The 16585-nt window shown below is 41.3% G+C and overlaps 1 protein-coding gene across 1 annotated transcript in view; it reads right to left on the bottom strand.

Moving 5' to 3' along the window:
- ANKFN1 (ankyrin repeat and fibronectin type III domain containing 1) overlaps positions 1-16585 on the bottom strand; it is a 322342-nt gene that overhangs the window by 68890 nt on the left and 236867 nt on the right. Inside the window, exons 7-8 of the mRNA XM_023759604.1 lie at positions 14718-14912; positions 12906-13019 (exon numbers count right to left, since the gene is read on the bottom strand). Coding sequence (XP_023615372.1) covers positions 12906-13019; positions 14718-14912 — 309 coding nt within the window. The remainder of the gene's footprint in view (positions 1-12905; positions 13020-14717; positions 14913-16585) is intronic.

Below are 16585 nucleotides of genomic sequence, written 5' to 3'. Positions count from 1 at the left end.
AGTGGAAAAGAAGGTAGTACAGCATACTCATTAAGAATAGAGGCTCTGGGATCAATAACTGGTTGTCATGCCCATAGTAAGTTCCTCTTTTGCCTTAGAGTCCTCATTCATGAGGAGAGGATAACAATCTACCTATTCCGTAGGGCAGCTTGAGATTTTGAAGAAATAGTGCTTGTAATGCCTTGACCCAGTGCCTGGAATGGTATGGCCTTGATAAGTGTTAGCCATTGTTACTAAATACTAGAGGCCTGGTGCACGGATTTGTGCACCAGGGGTGTCCCTTCGCCTGGCCTGCTTGGATCAGGCCGAAACTGGCTGTCTGACATCCCCCAAGGGGTCCCAGATTGCAAGAGGGTGCAGGCCAGGCCGAGGGACCCCACCGGTGCATCAATTTGTGCACCTGGCCTCCAACATCCCCTGATGGGTCCAAGGTGCAGGTGAAGCAGAATCGGGGCCAATAGTGCCCCAGCAGCAACCTAACCCACAGCTGATTCTGTGAAGTATTGGGCTCCCTCCTCTACTGGTTGGAGCATCTGCACCCTGGTGGTCATTGTGCGTCATAGCTACTGGGTGAATGGTTGAATAGTCGGATGGTCGCTTAGGCTTTTATATATATAGTAGAGGCCCGGTGCACGACATTCGTGCCTGGCCTGCACCCTTTAGCAGTCCAGGAGCCCTCGAGGGATGTCTGACTGATGGTTTAGGCCTGCTCCCTATGGGGAGCGGGCCTTAAGCTGCAGTCAGACATCCTTAGCGCTGCTGCGGAGGTGGGAGAGGCTCCTGCCACCACCACTGCGCTCGCCGGCCGTCAGCCCAGCTTGTGGCTGAGCGGTGTTCCCCCTGTGGGAGCGCACTGACCACCAGGGGGCAGCTCCTGCATTGAGCATCTGCCCCCTGGTGGTCAGTGCGCGTCATAGTGACCAGTCATTGTGCCATTTGGTCGATTTGCATATTTCCCTTTTATTATATAGGATAGATGTGATCTCTACTATGGATATGTCAAAATCTACCTTCTCGCGGTAGATTTCTTTGCATGTAAGACTAAGGGTGAATCATTTGTTTCTGTTTAAAAATTCTATTCTTTGCAATGTTCTATAATTATTATACTAGTTTTTTGTTGTTTTTGTTCCTCTGTCCTTTTTCACCTCCAGAAAAGTTTTTGTCCTTTGCTATCCTGCTCTGTGTCTCTAGGACACCCTTATGGACTGCATCATTCAAGGCCCCTTGCCCTTGGGCTTCTAGTTGAATTTAGACAGTGCCTCTGTATGGTGGTGGGTGTGTTATTTCACATAGCAACTCCTGACTGGTGCCCCTGCTCCAGCCTTTACCCCTCTTCCTTTCCAACATAGGGATAATGACAGCCTCCCAAAGTTACCAGTCCTATATTGCTTTGCTATCCCTCACACAATCTGTAAATAAGCCTTTCATTAAGTTTTCTTGACAATTCAAGCTGAGTGTGCTTCTCTTTTCTGCTGGGACCCTGGCTGATACAAGGGGTGTACATTATTTTTATAATTGGAAAAATTTTATTTAAGAATCACAAAGGACCACCATAGCGTCCCACCTCCCAAAAGAAAGCACTCTTCACAGTGTGGAGAGGCCCCTCAGCTTCCAGACTTGAGGGTGATTATTTTTGTTTCATTTTTGAGCCCTCACATGAAATTAGGCTTCAGGCTAGAACACCTATTTCTTAGAAAAACACACTTTCTCCTGGAGAGAAATTCTAGAAAGCAGTCGCGGACTATTGACAAACTATAATGCTGCAAAGGGTTCTGGCCAAAAAGGAATCGAGAAAATCTCTGAGGGGAGAAGGTGGCCCAGAAAGTGGTGCATCATCTGCAGTCCCAGCCTTGTGCCCAGTCAGGCAGCCACAGACAGAGCTGTGCCTTGAGCGGAGACCTGCCTCTGTGACCACTGGAAACTCACCAGCCCCTGTGGCGTCTGGACTCAGTAACTGCCAGTCTCCCAGGGGGTAAGTGATACAGTTTGTTCAGTCTGGGGGTGGGATGCTGGTGTGAGGTGGTGATGGGGATGGTTGTGGGGGGTAGCAAGAGGGGGGCTTGGCACGTCACCATGTACTGCTCCACTGTTAAATCTCGATTGGCAGGCTGACTTTTCCCCAGGAGGAAGTGTAGGGAGGAATCTCACAGTTGCATGGCAATAAAGAGCTGCCTGGTGGGCCTCCCTCTCCGCCAAGAGGCTTCATGGCTCCAAAGTTCCGGAGGGGTGTGTGAGGGGGAGGAGGAAGAAATAAGCTGCTCTACTCAGCACTGATGTGATCACCTTTGCAGAAACTTTCCAGTGGCAAGTGTGTTAAAGACAGCAGGCTTTGGGGAGCCAGCAGGATGAAACTGAAAGCAAGAGGAGGGGGTCCGGGAAGAGAACTAGAGACTACTTATAAAGGAAAGGGATGAGAGGTGAGATTCAATAAAAGAGGGTGTTGGACAAAGCCTGTGAAAAACTCCAGCCTCAACACTTTGAGTCAATGACAGGCCTTATTTTCCTCATGCTGTGAAGTGAATTTTATGTTGGTGAGCTTTGATTTCCCCATTAACCTCTAAGTCCCATAAACAAGGGGACTGTTTATTATGAATCACAATGAAATAATTGAGTACTTACTATGTATATGTTGAGCCCTGTGCCAAGTACTAGGAATACAGAGATGAACTAAAAGTCCCTGCTCACCTGAGACTTACAGTCTGATGGGAGGGACAGATACTAGAACCACGACAGCACATTCACAGCCTAGTTGAGTGTTAGAGTCACTGAGTAGTTTTTGAAAAACTATATCTGCTTGGGTCCCGACCCTACAGAGACTCAGATTTGATTGGAATGGATTCTAAGGTGATTCTAACATGCAGCTTAGTTTGAGAATTCCTGTTTTAAAATATTCTCAGGATTCTATGAAACATTATTCCTGTGAAACATCCAGTGATAGTCAAATAATTAAATTTGAGAAATAACTTATTGGATATATTAGATATTAAAGACTAAAGTTCTATAATAAATCTATTTCAACCTAAAGAAATAAATAGATGTTTGCAGGTTGTGAACATTACTTTGAAGAAAATGTGAAAAGCACAATGAAACTTATAACAGACTTGATTGGTATATAATACTTAGAAAATGCTTCTTTGAAGAGTTTACTAGAAACCTGATCAATCTGTGGCCAGGGAATGGGAGAGGCAGTGCTCCTGGCAGAGGGATCATTGTGTGCAAGGATCCTGTGATAGGGAAAATGTTTTCAGAAGAGAAAGAAAGCCTGTGCTCCTGGAACGTAGGTGGTGAGGTGAAAAAATGGAAAAGGTAAGATTTCTGCCTTCAAGGAACTCATACCATAGGAAAAAACCTCACATATTCTAAATAGTCCTTATTACTTTACTAGAGGCCTGATGCACGAAATTCGTGCAAGGGGCTTGGCCCTCGCAGCCCCGTCTTTGTCTGGAAGGTTGTCTGGACCGTCGTTCCGCCGTCTGGTCTAATTAGCATATTAGCTCTTTATTATATAGGATGGATCTGTGATTTTTCCAAATATAACAGGAAGAAAAAGAAATCAGTGTCAGGAATAATCTTTCACCAGCTGATACAAAAACCCAGTTTCATGTTTGTCCCTAGGTAACTTACATAATTTTTTTAAGCAGCAGATATGCTTTCATAAGTATGTTGGCTTAGGCTAATATTAGCATGAGGTCATGTTTACTGAGCATACAGTCTGGGAAAAAAAGGAGAAGTGACTTGGAGATTGGATCAAGATGCTAAACTGACACACATGTTTGCTACCCTTTTTCTCTCCAAATCCTTCAAAAAGTAAAGTATTTTAAAATACATCCATTAGCTAGAAAACAAAAAAGTGAGTCCTAAATACCCATTTCCCTCCTCATTTCTTTCTTAAACCCTAATAACCACTAATCTGTTCTCTATTTCCATAAATTTTGTTATTTTAAGAGTGTATATGTGGAATAAAACCCTATGTAGTCTTTTCGGATTCGCTTTTTCACTCAATGTAATTCTCTGGAGATTTATCCAGGTTGTTATGTGTATCAGTAATTTGTTCCTTTTTATTGCTGTGTAGTATTCCAAGGTGAGAATTTACCCAGTTTGTTTAATTATTTACCAATTCAAGGACATCTAAATTATTTCCAGACTTTGGTCATTACAAATAAGGCTGCTATTAACATTTGTTGTCATTTTGTTGAGATACTCAGTAGTGTAATTGGTAGGATATATGGTAACTGCATGTTTAGTGTTTAAAGAAATTGTCAAACTTTTTCTGAGAACCTGTATTATTTTGCATTTTCACTAGCAGTGTATGAGTGACATCATATTCATTAGTAAAATATTAGATGCATGTTGACAAAAGAAGGTAAGAGAGAAGGATACCTACTATCCCAGTTACTATTCACAATGTAGTAGGAACTAGAATTCACAATGATTTTAGTTAAAGTGAAATACAAAAAAGAAAAATATTAGAAAGGAAGGGACAAAATGACACTTAACTTTAAGATAATAAGGGGAAGAGATTCATGAGATATAAGATATTCTACTGGAGGGAAAAAGCTACTACTAAGAGAGTAAAAAAGCAACCCACTAAAGATTTTTTTAAAAAGTAGTAATAGACCCATAGGCCAATAGTAGAATATCTTAAAAAGAAAGTTCACTCATGATAGTCACAAAAACTGTAAAAATATATCTGCCATGAAACTTAACAGGAAGTGTAGAAGACCCATGTAAAGAAAATTCTTAAATTTTCTTGAATATGTAAAATTCAGCTTGGTTAGGAAGATGTGATGAATGGGGATCTTCACCAAATTAATTTAGGAATATGATAGTAGCCCAATAAAATTTTAAAAATTAAACTTGACAAGCCAATTCTAAAATTCATTTAGAAAAGAACGTGTGCAAATAACAGACATTTTGGACCAGATTACTATGGGGAGGGACTTGCCCTACCAGATGTTAAAATATAAAGTTATTATATGGGATTATCACAGGTGTAGACAGATCAGTAAGACAGAGTATGTGAATGCACAAATCTTTCCACTTCTAGTTAATAATCCTAGAAAAAAAACATATACTGGGATTGTTAACTAGAAGTGGAAAGATTTGTGCATTCACATAGAGTCACATATAGGCATACCTTGTTTTATTGCACTTTGCTTTATTGCACTTCTGAGGTACTGCGTGTTTTTTTTTTTTTTTTTTACAAATTGAAGGTTTGTGGCATCCCTACACTGAGCAAGCTTATTGATGCCAGTTTTCCAACGGCATTTACTTGCTTCATGTCTCTGTGTCACATTTTGGTAATTCTCCCAGTACTTTGAACTTTTACCATTATTATATTTGTTGTGGCGATCTGTGGTGAGTGATTTTTGATATTATTGTTGTGATTGTTTTGGGGCACCATGAACTGCAGGCCCAAATAAGACCATGAATTTAAAATATGTGCACTATGACTGATCCATGGACTTGCCATTCCTCCATCTCTCTCCCTCTCCTTGGGCCTCCCTATTCTCTAAGACACAATATTGAAATTATGCCAGTTAACAACCCTACAGTGGCCTCTACTAAAAGTGTTCAACTAAATGGAAGAGTCACATCTCTTACTTTAAATCAAAAGGTAGGAATAATTAAGTTTGTGAGGAAGAGATGTTGAAAGCTGAGATAAGGCCAAAAGCTAAGCCTATTGCACAAAACAGTTAAACAGGTTGTGAATGCAAAGGAAAAGTTCTTGAAGGAAATTAAAAGTACTATTCTAGTGAACACACGAATGATAAGAAAGCAAAACAGCCTAATGCTGATCTGGAGAAAATTTTAGTGGTCTGGATACAAGATCAAACCAGCTACAACATTCCCTTAAACCAAGCCTAATCCAGAGTAAGGGCCTATCTCTCAATTCTGTGAAGGCTGAGAGAGGCGAGGAAGCAGCAGATGAAAAGTTTGAAGGTAGCAGAGGTTGTCTCATAAGATTTAAGGCAGCGGTTCTCAACCTGTGGGTCGAGACCCCTTTGGGGGTCGAACGACCCTTTCACAGGGGTCACCTAAGACCATCGGAAAACATATATAATTACATATTGTTTTTGTGATTAATCACTATGCTTTAATTATGTTCAATTTGTAACAGTGAAATTGGGGGTCACCACAACATGAGGAACTGTATTAAAGGGTCGCGGCCTTAGGAAGGTTGAGAACCACTGATTTAAAGAAAGAAGTCATCTTCATAATATAAAGGTGCAAGGTGAGGCAGCAAAGTGCAGATGTAGAAGCAAATTATTCAGGCGATCTAGCTAAAATAATGAAGTTGGCTACACTAAACAACAGATTTTCAATGTAGACAAAACCACCTTACATTGGAAGAAGATGCCATCCAGAACTTTAATAGCTAGAGAGGAGAAATCAATGCCTGGCTTCAAAGCGTTGAAGGACAAGCTGACTTTCTTGTTAGGGGCTACTTCAGCTATTATCTTTAAGTTGAACCCAATGCTCATTTACCATTCTAAAAATCCTAAGGCCCTTAAGAATTAATGCTAAATCTACTCTGCCTGTGCTCTATAAATGGAACAATGCCTGGATGATAGCAAATCTGTTTATAACATGGCTTACTGAATATTTTAAACTCACTGTTAGGACCTACTGTTCAGAATAAAAGATTGTATGCAAAATATTACTGCTCATTGACAATATGCCAGATCACTCAAAAGCTCTAATAGAGATGTACACTAAGATTAAAGTTTTCATGCCTTGTGATGAGCACAACATCTATTCTGCAGCCTATGGATCAAGGAGTAATTCTGATTTTCAAGTCTTATTGTTTAAGAAATACATAAAGCTATAGATAGTGATTCCTCTGATGGATCTGGGCAAATAAAATGAAAACCTCTGGAAAGGATTTACCATTCTAGAGGCCATTAAGAGCATTTATGTTTCATGGAAATGGGTCAAAATACCATCATTATAAGGAGTTTGGAAGAAGTTGATTCCAACCCTCCTGGATGATTTTGATGGGTTCAAGACTTCAGTGGAGGAAGTAACTGCTTATGTGGTGGAAATAGCAAGAGAACTAGAATTAGAAGTGGAGCCTGAAGATGTGACTGAATTGCTGCAGTATCATGCTAGAACTTTAACTGATCAAGAGTTGCTTCTTATGGATGAGCAAAGAATGTGTTCTGGAGATGGAAGCTACTTCCAGTGAAGATGCTGTGAAGATTATTGAAATGACAAAAACAGATTTAGAAAATACATAAACTTAGTTGATAAAGCAATGGCAGGGTTTGAGAGGATTGACTCCAATTTCAAAAGAAGTTCTATGATAGCTAAAATGCTATCAAACAGTGTTATATGCTTACTATAGAGAAATCGTTTATGAAAGGGTCAGTTGATGTGGCAGACTTCATTGCTGTCTTATTTTAAGAAATTGCCACAGCTACCCCATCCTTTAGCAGCCATCAACAGTGAGGCAAGACCCTCCACCAACAAAGGGATTCTTAGAAAGCTCAGACGATGGTTAGCCTTTTTTTTCTTTAGCAATATATTTTTAAATTAGGATATGTACATTGTCTTTTTAGACATAATGCTATTGCACACTTAATAGACTCTAGCATAGTATAAACTTAACTTTTATATGTACTGGGAGACCAAAAAATTTGGGTGACTTGCTTTATTGTGATAGTATTTCCTTTATTGCAGTGGTCTAGTACTGAACCTGTAATATCTCCAAGGTATGACTCTACAAGGGTTGAAACATCATTTAATAAGGAAAAAAAGTGAGAAAACTGCCCTAGCTGGTGTGCTCACTGGTTAGAGCATTGGCTTGCACACTAGAGTTTGTTTTGGGTCAAGGGCACGTACCTGGGTTGCAGGTTCGATCCTTGGCCCCAGTTTGGGTGTGTGCTGGAGGCAACCAATCGATGTGTCTCTCTCACATCAATGTTTCTCTATCTCCTCTTTCATTCTCCCTCCCCCCCTCCACTCTCTTTTTTAAAAAATCAATGGAAAAAATATCCTTGGGTGAGGATTAACCACACCAAAAAAGTAAAACAATCTATGCTCATGAGTAGAAAAATCTCTATATATAAAAACCTAAGCAACCATTATGACTGGTCAACCAGTCACTATGATGTGCACTGACCACCAGGGGACAGACACTCAATGCAGGACCTGCCCCCTGGTGGTCAGTGTACTCCCACAGCCAACCTCCCGCGGCTCGCCAACCTCCCATGGTCCCTCCCCCCAGCTAGTGGTCCCAGATCACCCCAATCGGAACCTCCTGTGGCCCCTTCCCCCCAGCTGGCTGGCCAACCTCCCAAGGCCCTTCCCCCCGGCTGGCTGGCACCCCCATTGGCCCCAACAGCCAACCTCCCACAGTCCCTCTTCTCTGCCGACCAGCTCCCCCTATAGGCCCTGATCGGGGGACTGGCCCGCCAACCTCCCAGAGTCCCTCCCCCCGCCGGCTGGCCTCCCGATAGGCCTCAATCACCAGCCAGACTGAGGGACCCCATGCATGCACGAATTTGTACACCGGTCCTCTAGTGATTAAATAATTATGGCACCTCTATCTAGGGAGTAAGAATACTATGCAACTATTAAAAAGAGTGAAGAGTAAACACTGTACATGGAATTATTGAGTTGAAAAAAATCTAGTCATAGGATTAGATAAACAATGTGATAATATTCATATTAGAGTTCACACAAACAAAGCTGTACTTTCATATGCATATACATATATGTGTACATGCATCAAGAAAGGATTTGTAAGGAAAGACATAAACTCATAACAGAAATGAACTTGGTGGTTAGGGATGTGACATTGGGGGAAGGGTAAATCTTGACCTTTTCTTTTATATAGCCCTATACTGTATTGTTTGGGGGTTAAATTTTTTCTCTAAATGAAGAATATGCAAAAAAAAGCTGTGTTTTACAACATATCTTATTGGTGAAAGGTTTTAAGGTGGTTCACAAGATGGGAAGAGAGGTGGGGAAGGGCACCATCCAACCAAGGTACTCAGATTCACTGGAGCACTTAATTGAAGCATATCAAAATTGGCAAACCCCAAAATGGGACTACTTAAGGGCACACTCTTAAAAACTAGAAAATCATTTATCCTATGGATAGAAAACAGATGCTGTACTGCACCTGTTATAGGATACTGTTCTACCCACCCTGCAAAGAGCAGCAACATCACTTTTGAAAGTGTTTTCTACTTTGGGCCTGCAGAGAAAAGACATATCCTCAGCCAATGAGAGCATCAGGCAGGTTACCCAAGGCAGTGAGGAGAAAATGCAGAACAAAGTTCTGGCAATTGTCCAAAGCATCTGAAGTAGCTCTAGTTGTACTCTGCAAACTATGAAAATTGGTAAGATGGGACCAAAGAATGCAAGGGCTCTTTGAATCTAAGAAGAAACATCCAGAAAACAGACAGTAGTCCTCTTGGCCCTGTTTCCCTGCATTCAGAGGAGCTTCAGGCAGAAAAATCCTGTGGGTTTCACTCAAAATTGTTTCCTGGGTTTTAAGCTGAAATTGACAGCTCTCGTGTCCAAGTAGTGATGGCAATGGGCCTGGCCCCCAGGATTTGAAAGAGATTTATAAAGAGATGCTCTTAAAAAGATTTCTAGATATCAGCAAACTTAAAAAAACCAGCATGTTGATGCGTTGAGTGTCAACAAGTGAGAAACAGAAGCATCAGATCTTCCTTCAAACACTGGCTTAAGCACGAAGGGGGAAAACATCCAGTTATCAAAATAGGCTTGAGGTTTTTTGCTGAGACCAGAAATTCTGGGGAGCAGTGTGAGATGTTTTTGCCAAACCTTAAATACTGCAGGGGTAACCAATTAGATCAGCGGTTCTCAACCTGTGGGTCGCGACCCCTTTGGCGGTCGAATGACCCTTTCACAGGGGTCGCCTAAGACCATCCTGCATATCAGATATTTACATTACGATTCATAACAGTAGCAACATTACAGTTATGAAGTAGCAACGAAAATAATTTTATGGTTGGGTCACAACATGAGGAACTGTATTTAAAGGGCCAGAAGGTTGAGAACCACTGAATTAGATAATTGCCTTTTCATTCTGTGGATTTCTCATTGTTTCTTCTTCTTCTTTTTCAAGCAAACAAAATAATTAGCCTTGTCTCAGGATAATTTTGCTGATATTTCCATAATGAAATAATTACTTCAGCCCTGAATTAAACACTGTCCTTCTCTGGGTACAGTAGGCCACCAGCTGTTTTAAATAACCCTTGAGAGGGTCAGGTTAAGGACTCAGTTTATGACCTTATAAATTAACATAAGGGAACCTACTCCATAATGCAACAGACAATCTATTTATAATGCTTAATTAATCTCCTGCAGTCACTAACAGAGCCCACTTGTGACCTTTCGTTTCAACCTCACCAAATGTAAGTCTCCTGAGATGAGAGGTGTTAATATGTGAATGCTGATAGAATTTGCTGGCATCGTGGCCAAGTATTAAAGAGCTGACAGTCTGGATAAATTAGCTCCTGATAGCTTACTAATCAAGTGGAAGAAGCAAATGTCAAGTTGGGCAGCACTGATGAAACCCTTCATCAAACCCTGAGTGGGAGAAATACAGAAAGAGGAAAATGGCCATGTCTGACACTGCTGGCCAAACTTTGAATTTCATGCAGACTTGGCAGATGAGACAACCAAGAGAAAAGTGTCAGAATTGTTTCAAAAGATGGCTGTGGGAGGTCATTCTGGGTGGCTGCCTTTAGCTGTTGTTGCTACTACTCCCAGGCTGCGATTTTCAAACTGTGTGCCCAAACGGTGTGCTGCAACCATTTTTAAAACTTGCAATGCCTGACTAATCAGAGTCACTGACCTTTTACCTTACATTAAAAAAAAAAAAGACAACAGCCCACACAATAGCTGTCTGGTGTGAATGGATCAAAATTATACCTTTTTTTTTTTTTGGTCAGATCTGCAAAAGATATATTTTTTGGTGTGCCGCAGACTTTTAGTAATTAGTTTATGTGTGCCATGAGCTGAGAAAGGTTGAAAATCACTGTCTTAGAATGATACAAAAAATCCAAAGTGAACCAATTCAATGCTGTCTTAAGGAAGGTCCTACAGACAGAGTGGAGTTATCTGGAAGTGCCTCAGAAGCTATAGGGTGTGGGGAGAGCAATATTTTTAGACATGGGAACAGGCCTGGGAAGAAGAAAGGAAATACATATGCCACTTGGACATTTCTTTGGCCCTAAGGGAGCAACAGTGACCTGACCACAGAAATTCTGCCTTGTGGTCTGGCATCTTGGAGTATGCGTGGAAGGCTTTGTCAGATTTTTGAACTGTCCAGGGTGTTTCTATGTGTCTTCATCATTCAGGGAACTAGATTTCTTTATGTCTACCACATTCAAGTGTCAATGTAAGAGATACATCTGGCGCTGCTGTGAGCCTTAGGCAGGTTCCTTAACCTCATTGCCTCCGTTTTCTCATCTGCAAAGTGAGAATCTTAACAGTAACTACCTCATAGGGTTGTTGTGAAGATTAAATAGAGTTAATACATATATAGGCTTTAAACAGTGCCTCACATATAGTAGGCACTATGTAAGCCTGGACTGTTTTCATGGTAGCATCTCTGTAGTATCTTTCTCTTCTGGGCTCTCCTTTCCTGGTGCTGCTGTAGCAGTCAGCTCAGACTGTTATGACCTCTTTCCAATACTTCATACATTGTATTGCCACTGAAATCGTTCAGTCTCTGATCTTGTCTTTATCTTATTCAGTGATCTGCAGAGTTCATTAAATAAAGTCCAAATGCCTTCATTTTGCTTTCTAGCCTCATCCCACTCTTACCTCCTGACCCTGGTTTCACACTCTAATCTCACATTTCACTGCACCTTGTCAGGAACCCTCCCCTCCCCTGAAACCATGCTATTTTCTATGCCTTATTCTCCTTCACTTGTCCTGGCATGTTTTTGCTTTTGTACCTGTGCTCACTGTTCTCTCCACTTGGAGTTTATCTTCTGGTTCAAATCCTAGCCATCCTTGAAAGCCAGGCCCAAATGCCACCTGCACCCTGGGGCCTTTCTGAGCTCCAATGATCTTTATTTATTACTAGAGGCCCAGTGCACGAAATTCGTGTACTGGTAGGGTCCCTAGCGGCTGCCAGCTGCCGGCCGGGTACTCCCTCCCTTCCTCTGGCTGCCTGCTGCCGCCGTTGGGGCCTCCCTCCCTTACCCCCCGCCAGCCCCACCCCCTGGTCGAACTCTTGGGCAACTCCCAGTTGAGGGGACAATTTGCATACTATGCTTTTATTACATAGGATTGTTTTTTTTAGTCCTCAACCCTAGTTACCTGTCATTACAGCTATCAATTTATATGTCCCCTATTTAGTATGTTCCACATCCCAGCCTCTAAGTGCCTTGGAGCCAGGCTCAGTCTTTAGTACAGTGGTTCTCAACCTGTGGGTCGCGACCCCTTTGGCGGTCGAATGACCCTTTCACAGGGGTCGCCTAAGACCATCCTGCATATCAGATATTTACATTACGATTCATAACAGTAGCAACATTACAGTTATGAAGTAGCAACGAAAATAATTTTATGGTTGGGTCACAACATGAGGAACTGTATTTAAAGGGCCAGAAGGTTGAGAACCACTGCTTTAGTATGTCCTCCTCAGTCCTGTCCCCAGCCCTATGCTATGCACAGAGCAGGTCCTCTGCAAACAGAATTGGAATATTAATTGAGAATCCTGGAATGACAGCTCGGTCTTTCTATGACGTATTCTCAGTTACCTTATTGTTCTGTATGTGGAAATATTTCAACTCTACATGGAATGAATAAAACAGCCCATCAGCAGGAAAACAAATACAAAATGCACAACTGATCCTCAAACAATGGATTGTTTTTTTAAGAAGGAGTAATGAAAAACTATCTGAGTTCAATACCTTTATATCTGGTCACTACAGCTGCATTGACACTAAGAGGCTCTTGGAAGCTGACGGTGAGTGATGTGCTGCTGGTTACCATGAGGCAGACATTGGTTGGCACCTCGGGGGCTCCTGGGACAGAAGGAAAAACACAAGGATCTTAACATAACAAATCCTTTTCAATGTTCTCGCCTCTTCAAAGGATACCCAGAAACACACACTATGGAAACATTTGTTTTGTAGAGCCTAATAGCTTTTGCTTTTGAACATTTCCATTAGAAGTCTCAATGGCCTTTATTTGTTGCCATCTTGGTCTTATTTGATCATTAAAACATCATTTGAAGGGGTAAATAATACCAGTTAAGCCTTCCCAAAGTATCCTGGAAACATAATAGGAGGTTAGCTGGACCAGCGAAGAGGAGGCTAGAAAGTGTTAGCAGGAACTATTATATTTCATTAAGTACTTTTGTGTAAATCATCTCAGGGGAGACTTTTTGCAACCCTGTTGGTAGAAAGGGCAAGTAACAGCATTCCATTCTTTTTGGGTGAGGAAGCTGCAGCCCAAAGAGGCCAAATGACTTGTTCAAGGACATATGGCTTTGGATGACCAATTCTGGACTCTTCCCAACATGGGATGTTAACTCACCTTGCTCTCATTGTGCCTGCTATTACACAGTAGTATTTTACTAGGAAAGAATTCACATGCAAATGTCAGGTCTACTAATAGATTTCTTATGGTGCTAGGTATTTCTTCTAGGTGTTTTGTGATTTAGAAAATTAAAAATTGGTATCAAGTCTAAAAATATGATTTCTTCTAATATTAATTTGTCCTGAATGAAGCACAATAGCAAGTGCATTTATTAAAACAATGGCTGGATTTTTTTTTTAAAGAGCAAACGTATCAGCATTGCTTAAGAGATTGTTAATAATAAAAGCAACCTTTCATTCATGTCAGTTATTTGCTTCAAGAGAAAGGAGTAGGCCTAGTTTGGGGCTTAGTATTCAGTACTACTACAGAAAACAAGACTTACTGCTTTGGTTTTTATCACAGCTAAGGTTACTGGAGCAGAGGCAGATAATTCCCACACTAATGAACTGACCTTTTCCTTATATTTAAATTTTCAATATAATTCTAATATTTTTGCTGTTTGAATAAGATTTTCTTTTGGAATTAAAGTTTAATATTTCACAAGTTTGAGTTTGAATTACATACATATTCTTTTATATCAGAGGCTGCAGTAAGCAGTACCTTCCAGTGCTAGTATAATCCAGAAACAAGACTTGTTTAAACTAACAAAAAGGACTGGTAATAGAGAATGGACATGCAGACAAAAGCATAATTCATGGGTTGATTGCCTGTCCTCTGCAGCCTGTATTCACTGAAGGTCAGTTTACATAAGCTCTATATAAAAAATGCAGTAGAGAGTCGAAAACAACTTACACTTGAGCCTGAAGCAGAAACTGGACAAATAGGCAAACAAATATTTTTCCACCTCTGCATCCCAAAATATAGTCACTTAGGGCATCAGACCATCCAGGTCATTAGGCATTAGGGCGTAACGGGTGGAAAGTGCTAGATGAGTGTGACATGGTGGAGGGAGGCCAGCAGCACTGAAGCCTCATGGCTGTGGCCAGAGAACCTATCAGGAGCCAGAAAATCAAGTAAGACAAAAGATCCTTTTACAGTCTCCCAGAACCCTTGCTCCAAACAGGCCGACAACGGCCATCCATGACCCTGTAGTGTTACAGAAAAATCAGTAAAGGAAGGCCTGGCTGTCTCAAACCAAGGTTTGGTCCAGTTAAACGTAGAGGGCCTCTGCTTATACTCACTGGCATGTTCGAAGCCTGTTTTCATGCGTCTGTAGAGCCGGTACCTCCACTCCCAAGCTTTCAGCTGTTTCTCTTTCTCTGTGTTGTCCAGACTGAATCCTTCGTTCTCCACCTGAATAGACAGTTCACTCACCCTCTCCTGGGCTTCCTGCACCAGTGTGTTGAGGTGCATGGCTCGACTTTCCAGGCTGACAACTAAACAGAAAGAAATGGGTGATGCCTTTTTCTTGCTGGGAAAACGCTGCTTCACTGGCAAGAGATCTGAGAGTCCACTATAGGTTTTAAAAAATGCCCGGCGGAAGTGAGATCCATATTCGTTACTAATGTTTTGTTATGATAAGGTCTAATTAGTGACATTTACAACTAGATTAAATGGTAAATCCATCCATTTAAGATATTCCCATTGCCCTCTGGCCCTCTTGTGACACACACCCCATACAGCTGCTTAGCAGTTAATTAGAATTCCACTGTCAAGTGCCCACGAGGACCGCTTCTCATCCAGATTGCACACGTTTCCATGCTCTTCGGAGGACAAACACTTAGGAGCTAAAGCTCTGCAGGGCCAGGACGGCCCTAGGAAAAGTCATTGATGAGGGAAGCTACATTCTGCCAGAGTTGTTTGTTCTTTATTTTTTTAGAACTTGATTCAGATTTTTTGCTCTTATCACTTTCTGCCCAGCTCATAGACATTTTTGTATGCGTATCCTAGTGGCATAATTCTGTTAGTATTAGTCAATTTATTTATTGCTAACAAAGTGTTCTGCTGCTGCCACAATAGGTCTAGTGCAGCGGTTCTCAACCTGTGGGTCGCAACCCCTTTGGGGGTCGAACGACCCTTTCACAGGGGTCGCCTAAGACCATCGGAAAACACATATATAATTACATGTTGTTTTTGTGATTAATCACTATGCTTTAATTATGTTCAATTTGTAACAATGAAATTGGGGGTCACCACAACATGAGGAACTGTATTAAAGGGTCACGGGATTAGGAAGGTTGAGAACCACTGCTCTAGTGAATTCTGATAGCTGACTTGATTGTGATCAGACATTGATCTTTGATTGTGATCTGATTGTAGGTATGGTCTCTGGAGATGCCCATGCCCAAGAGAGAAAGCTGTCCTAGCTCTTCTTGCTGAGAGAACTTAAACAGCTTGATATTTCTGTTTTACTCAATGCATGATAGTCTTTATTTGATTCATATCATGTTGTTGACCCAGTCTGCTCTCGTGTGAGTGAATGTTCATGTCCATGATGTTTCACATTCTATGTCAGGCTAGGAGGCTGCTTCTTATGGTGGCTCTCCTGCATGTGAGGGTCTGCCTAGTTGGTCACTTCTGATCTGGGCATGTGGTAGGGGATCAGATCATGAAACAGATCAAAATCAAGTTTGGCAGTTCTGTTACCCACTCATCGAACACTCTCTGTGACCAAAACAATATTTTCCCCCAGGTGGGTGGGGAAGAAATCCAACTATTTCATTCTTCTAATGAAGGGGGAAAATATGATGAAGATAATTCAAGTGAAAATTTGTTAGGTGTATTTTGAAATGGAAATTAGGTGGTTATATATTCATATTCTCTGTGTTCATAGGCATGTTTGCATTAATTACAGGAAATGAATACTAATTTATTATTGCCCCTGCTCACTATCAGTCTAAATTTATTTACCGATGAGGTCAATGAAAAATGAGTTGAGTCTTTTTTTCCTTTTTCTTTCTTCTTTCTTTTTAACATTACTATTTAGAACACTTGGGACTGTGTTTTGCTGTAGATTTGTCATGGTTAATGAATGTTGCTGTAGCAGTCAATCATGTACTCTAAATACTGTCACGCTTTTTTTTTTAAAGCCTCAGTCATGAGCCATGAC

Source organism: Myotis lucifugus, unplaced genomic scaffold, assembly GCF_000147115.1.
Source record: "Myotis lucifugus unplaced genomic scaffold, Myoluc2.0 scaffold_158, whole genome shotgun sequence".
NCBI classification, from domain to species: domain Eukaryota; kingdom Metazoa; phylum Chordata; class Mammalia; order Chiroptera; family Vespertilionidae; genus Myotis; species Myotis lucifugus.
Note: the sequence above shows the minus strand (reverse complement) of the source record. Positions and strands in the feature narration are given on the sequence as shown.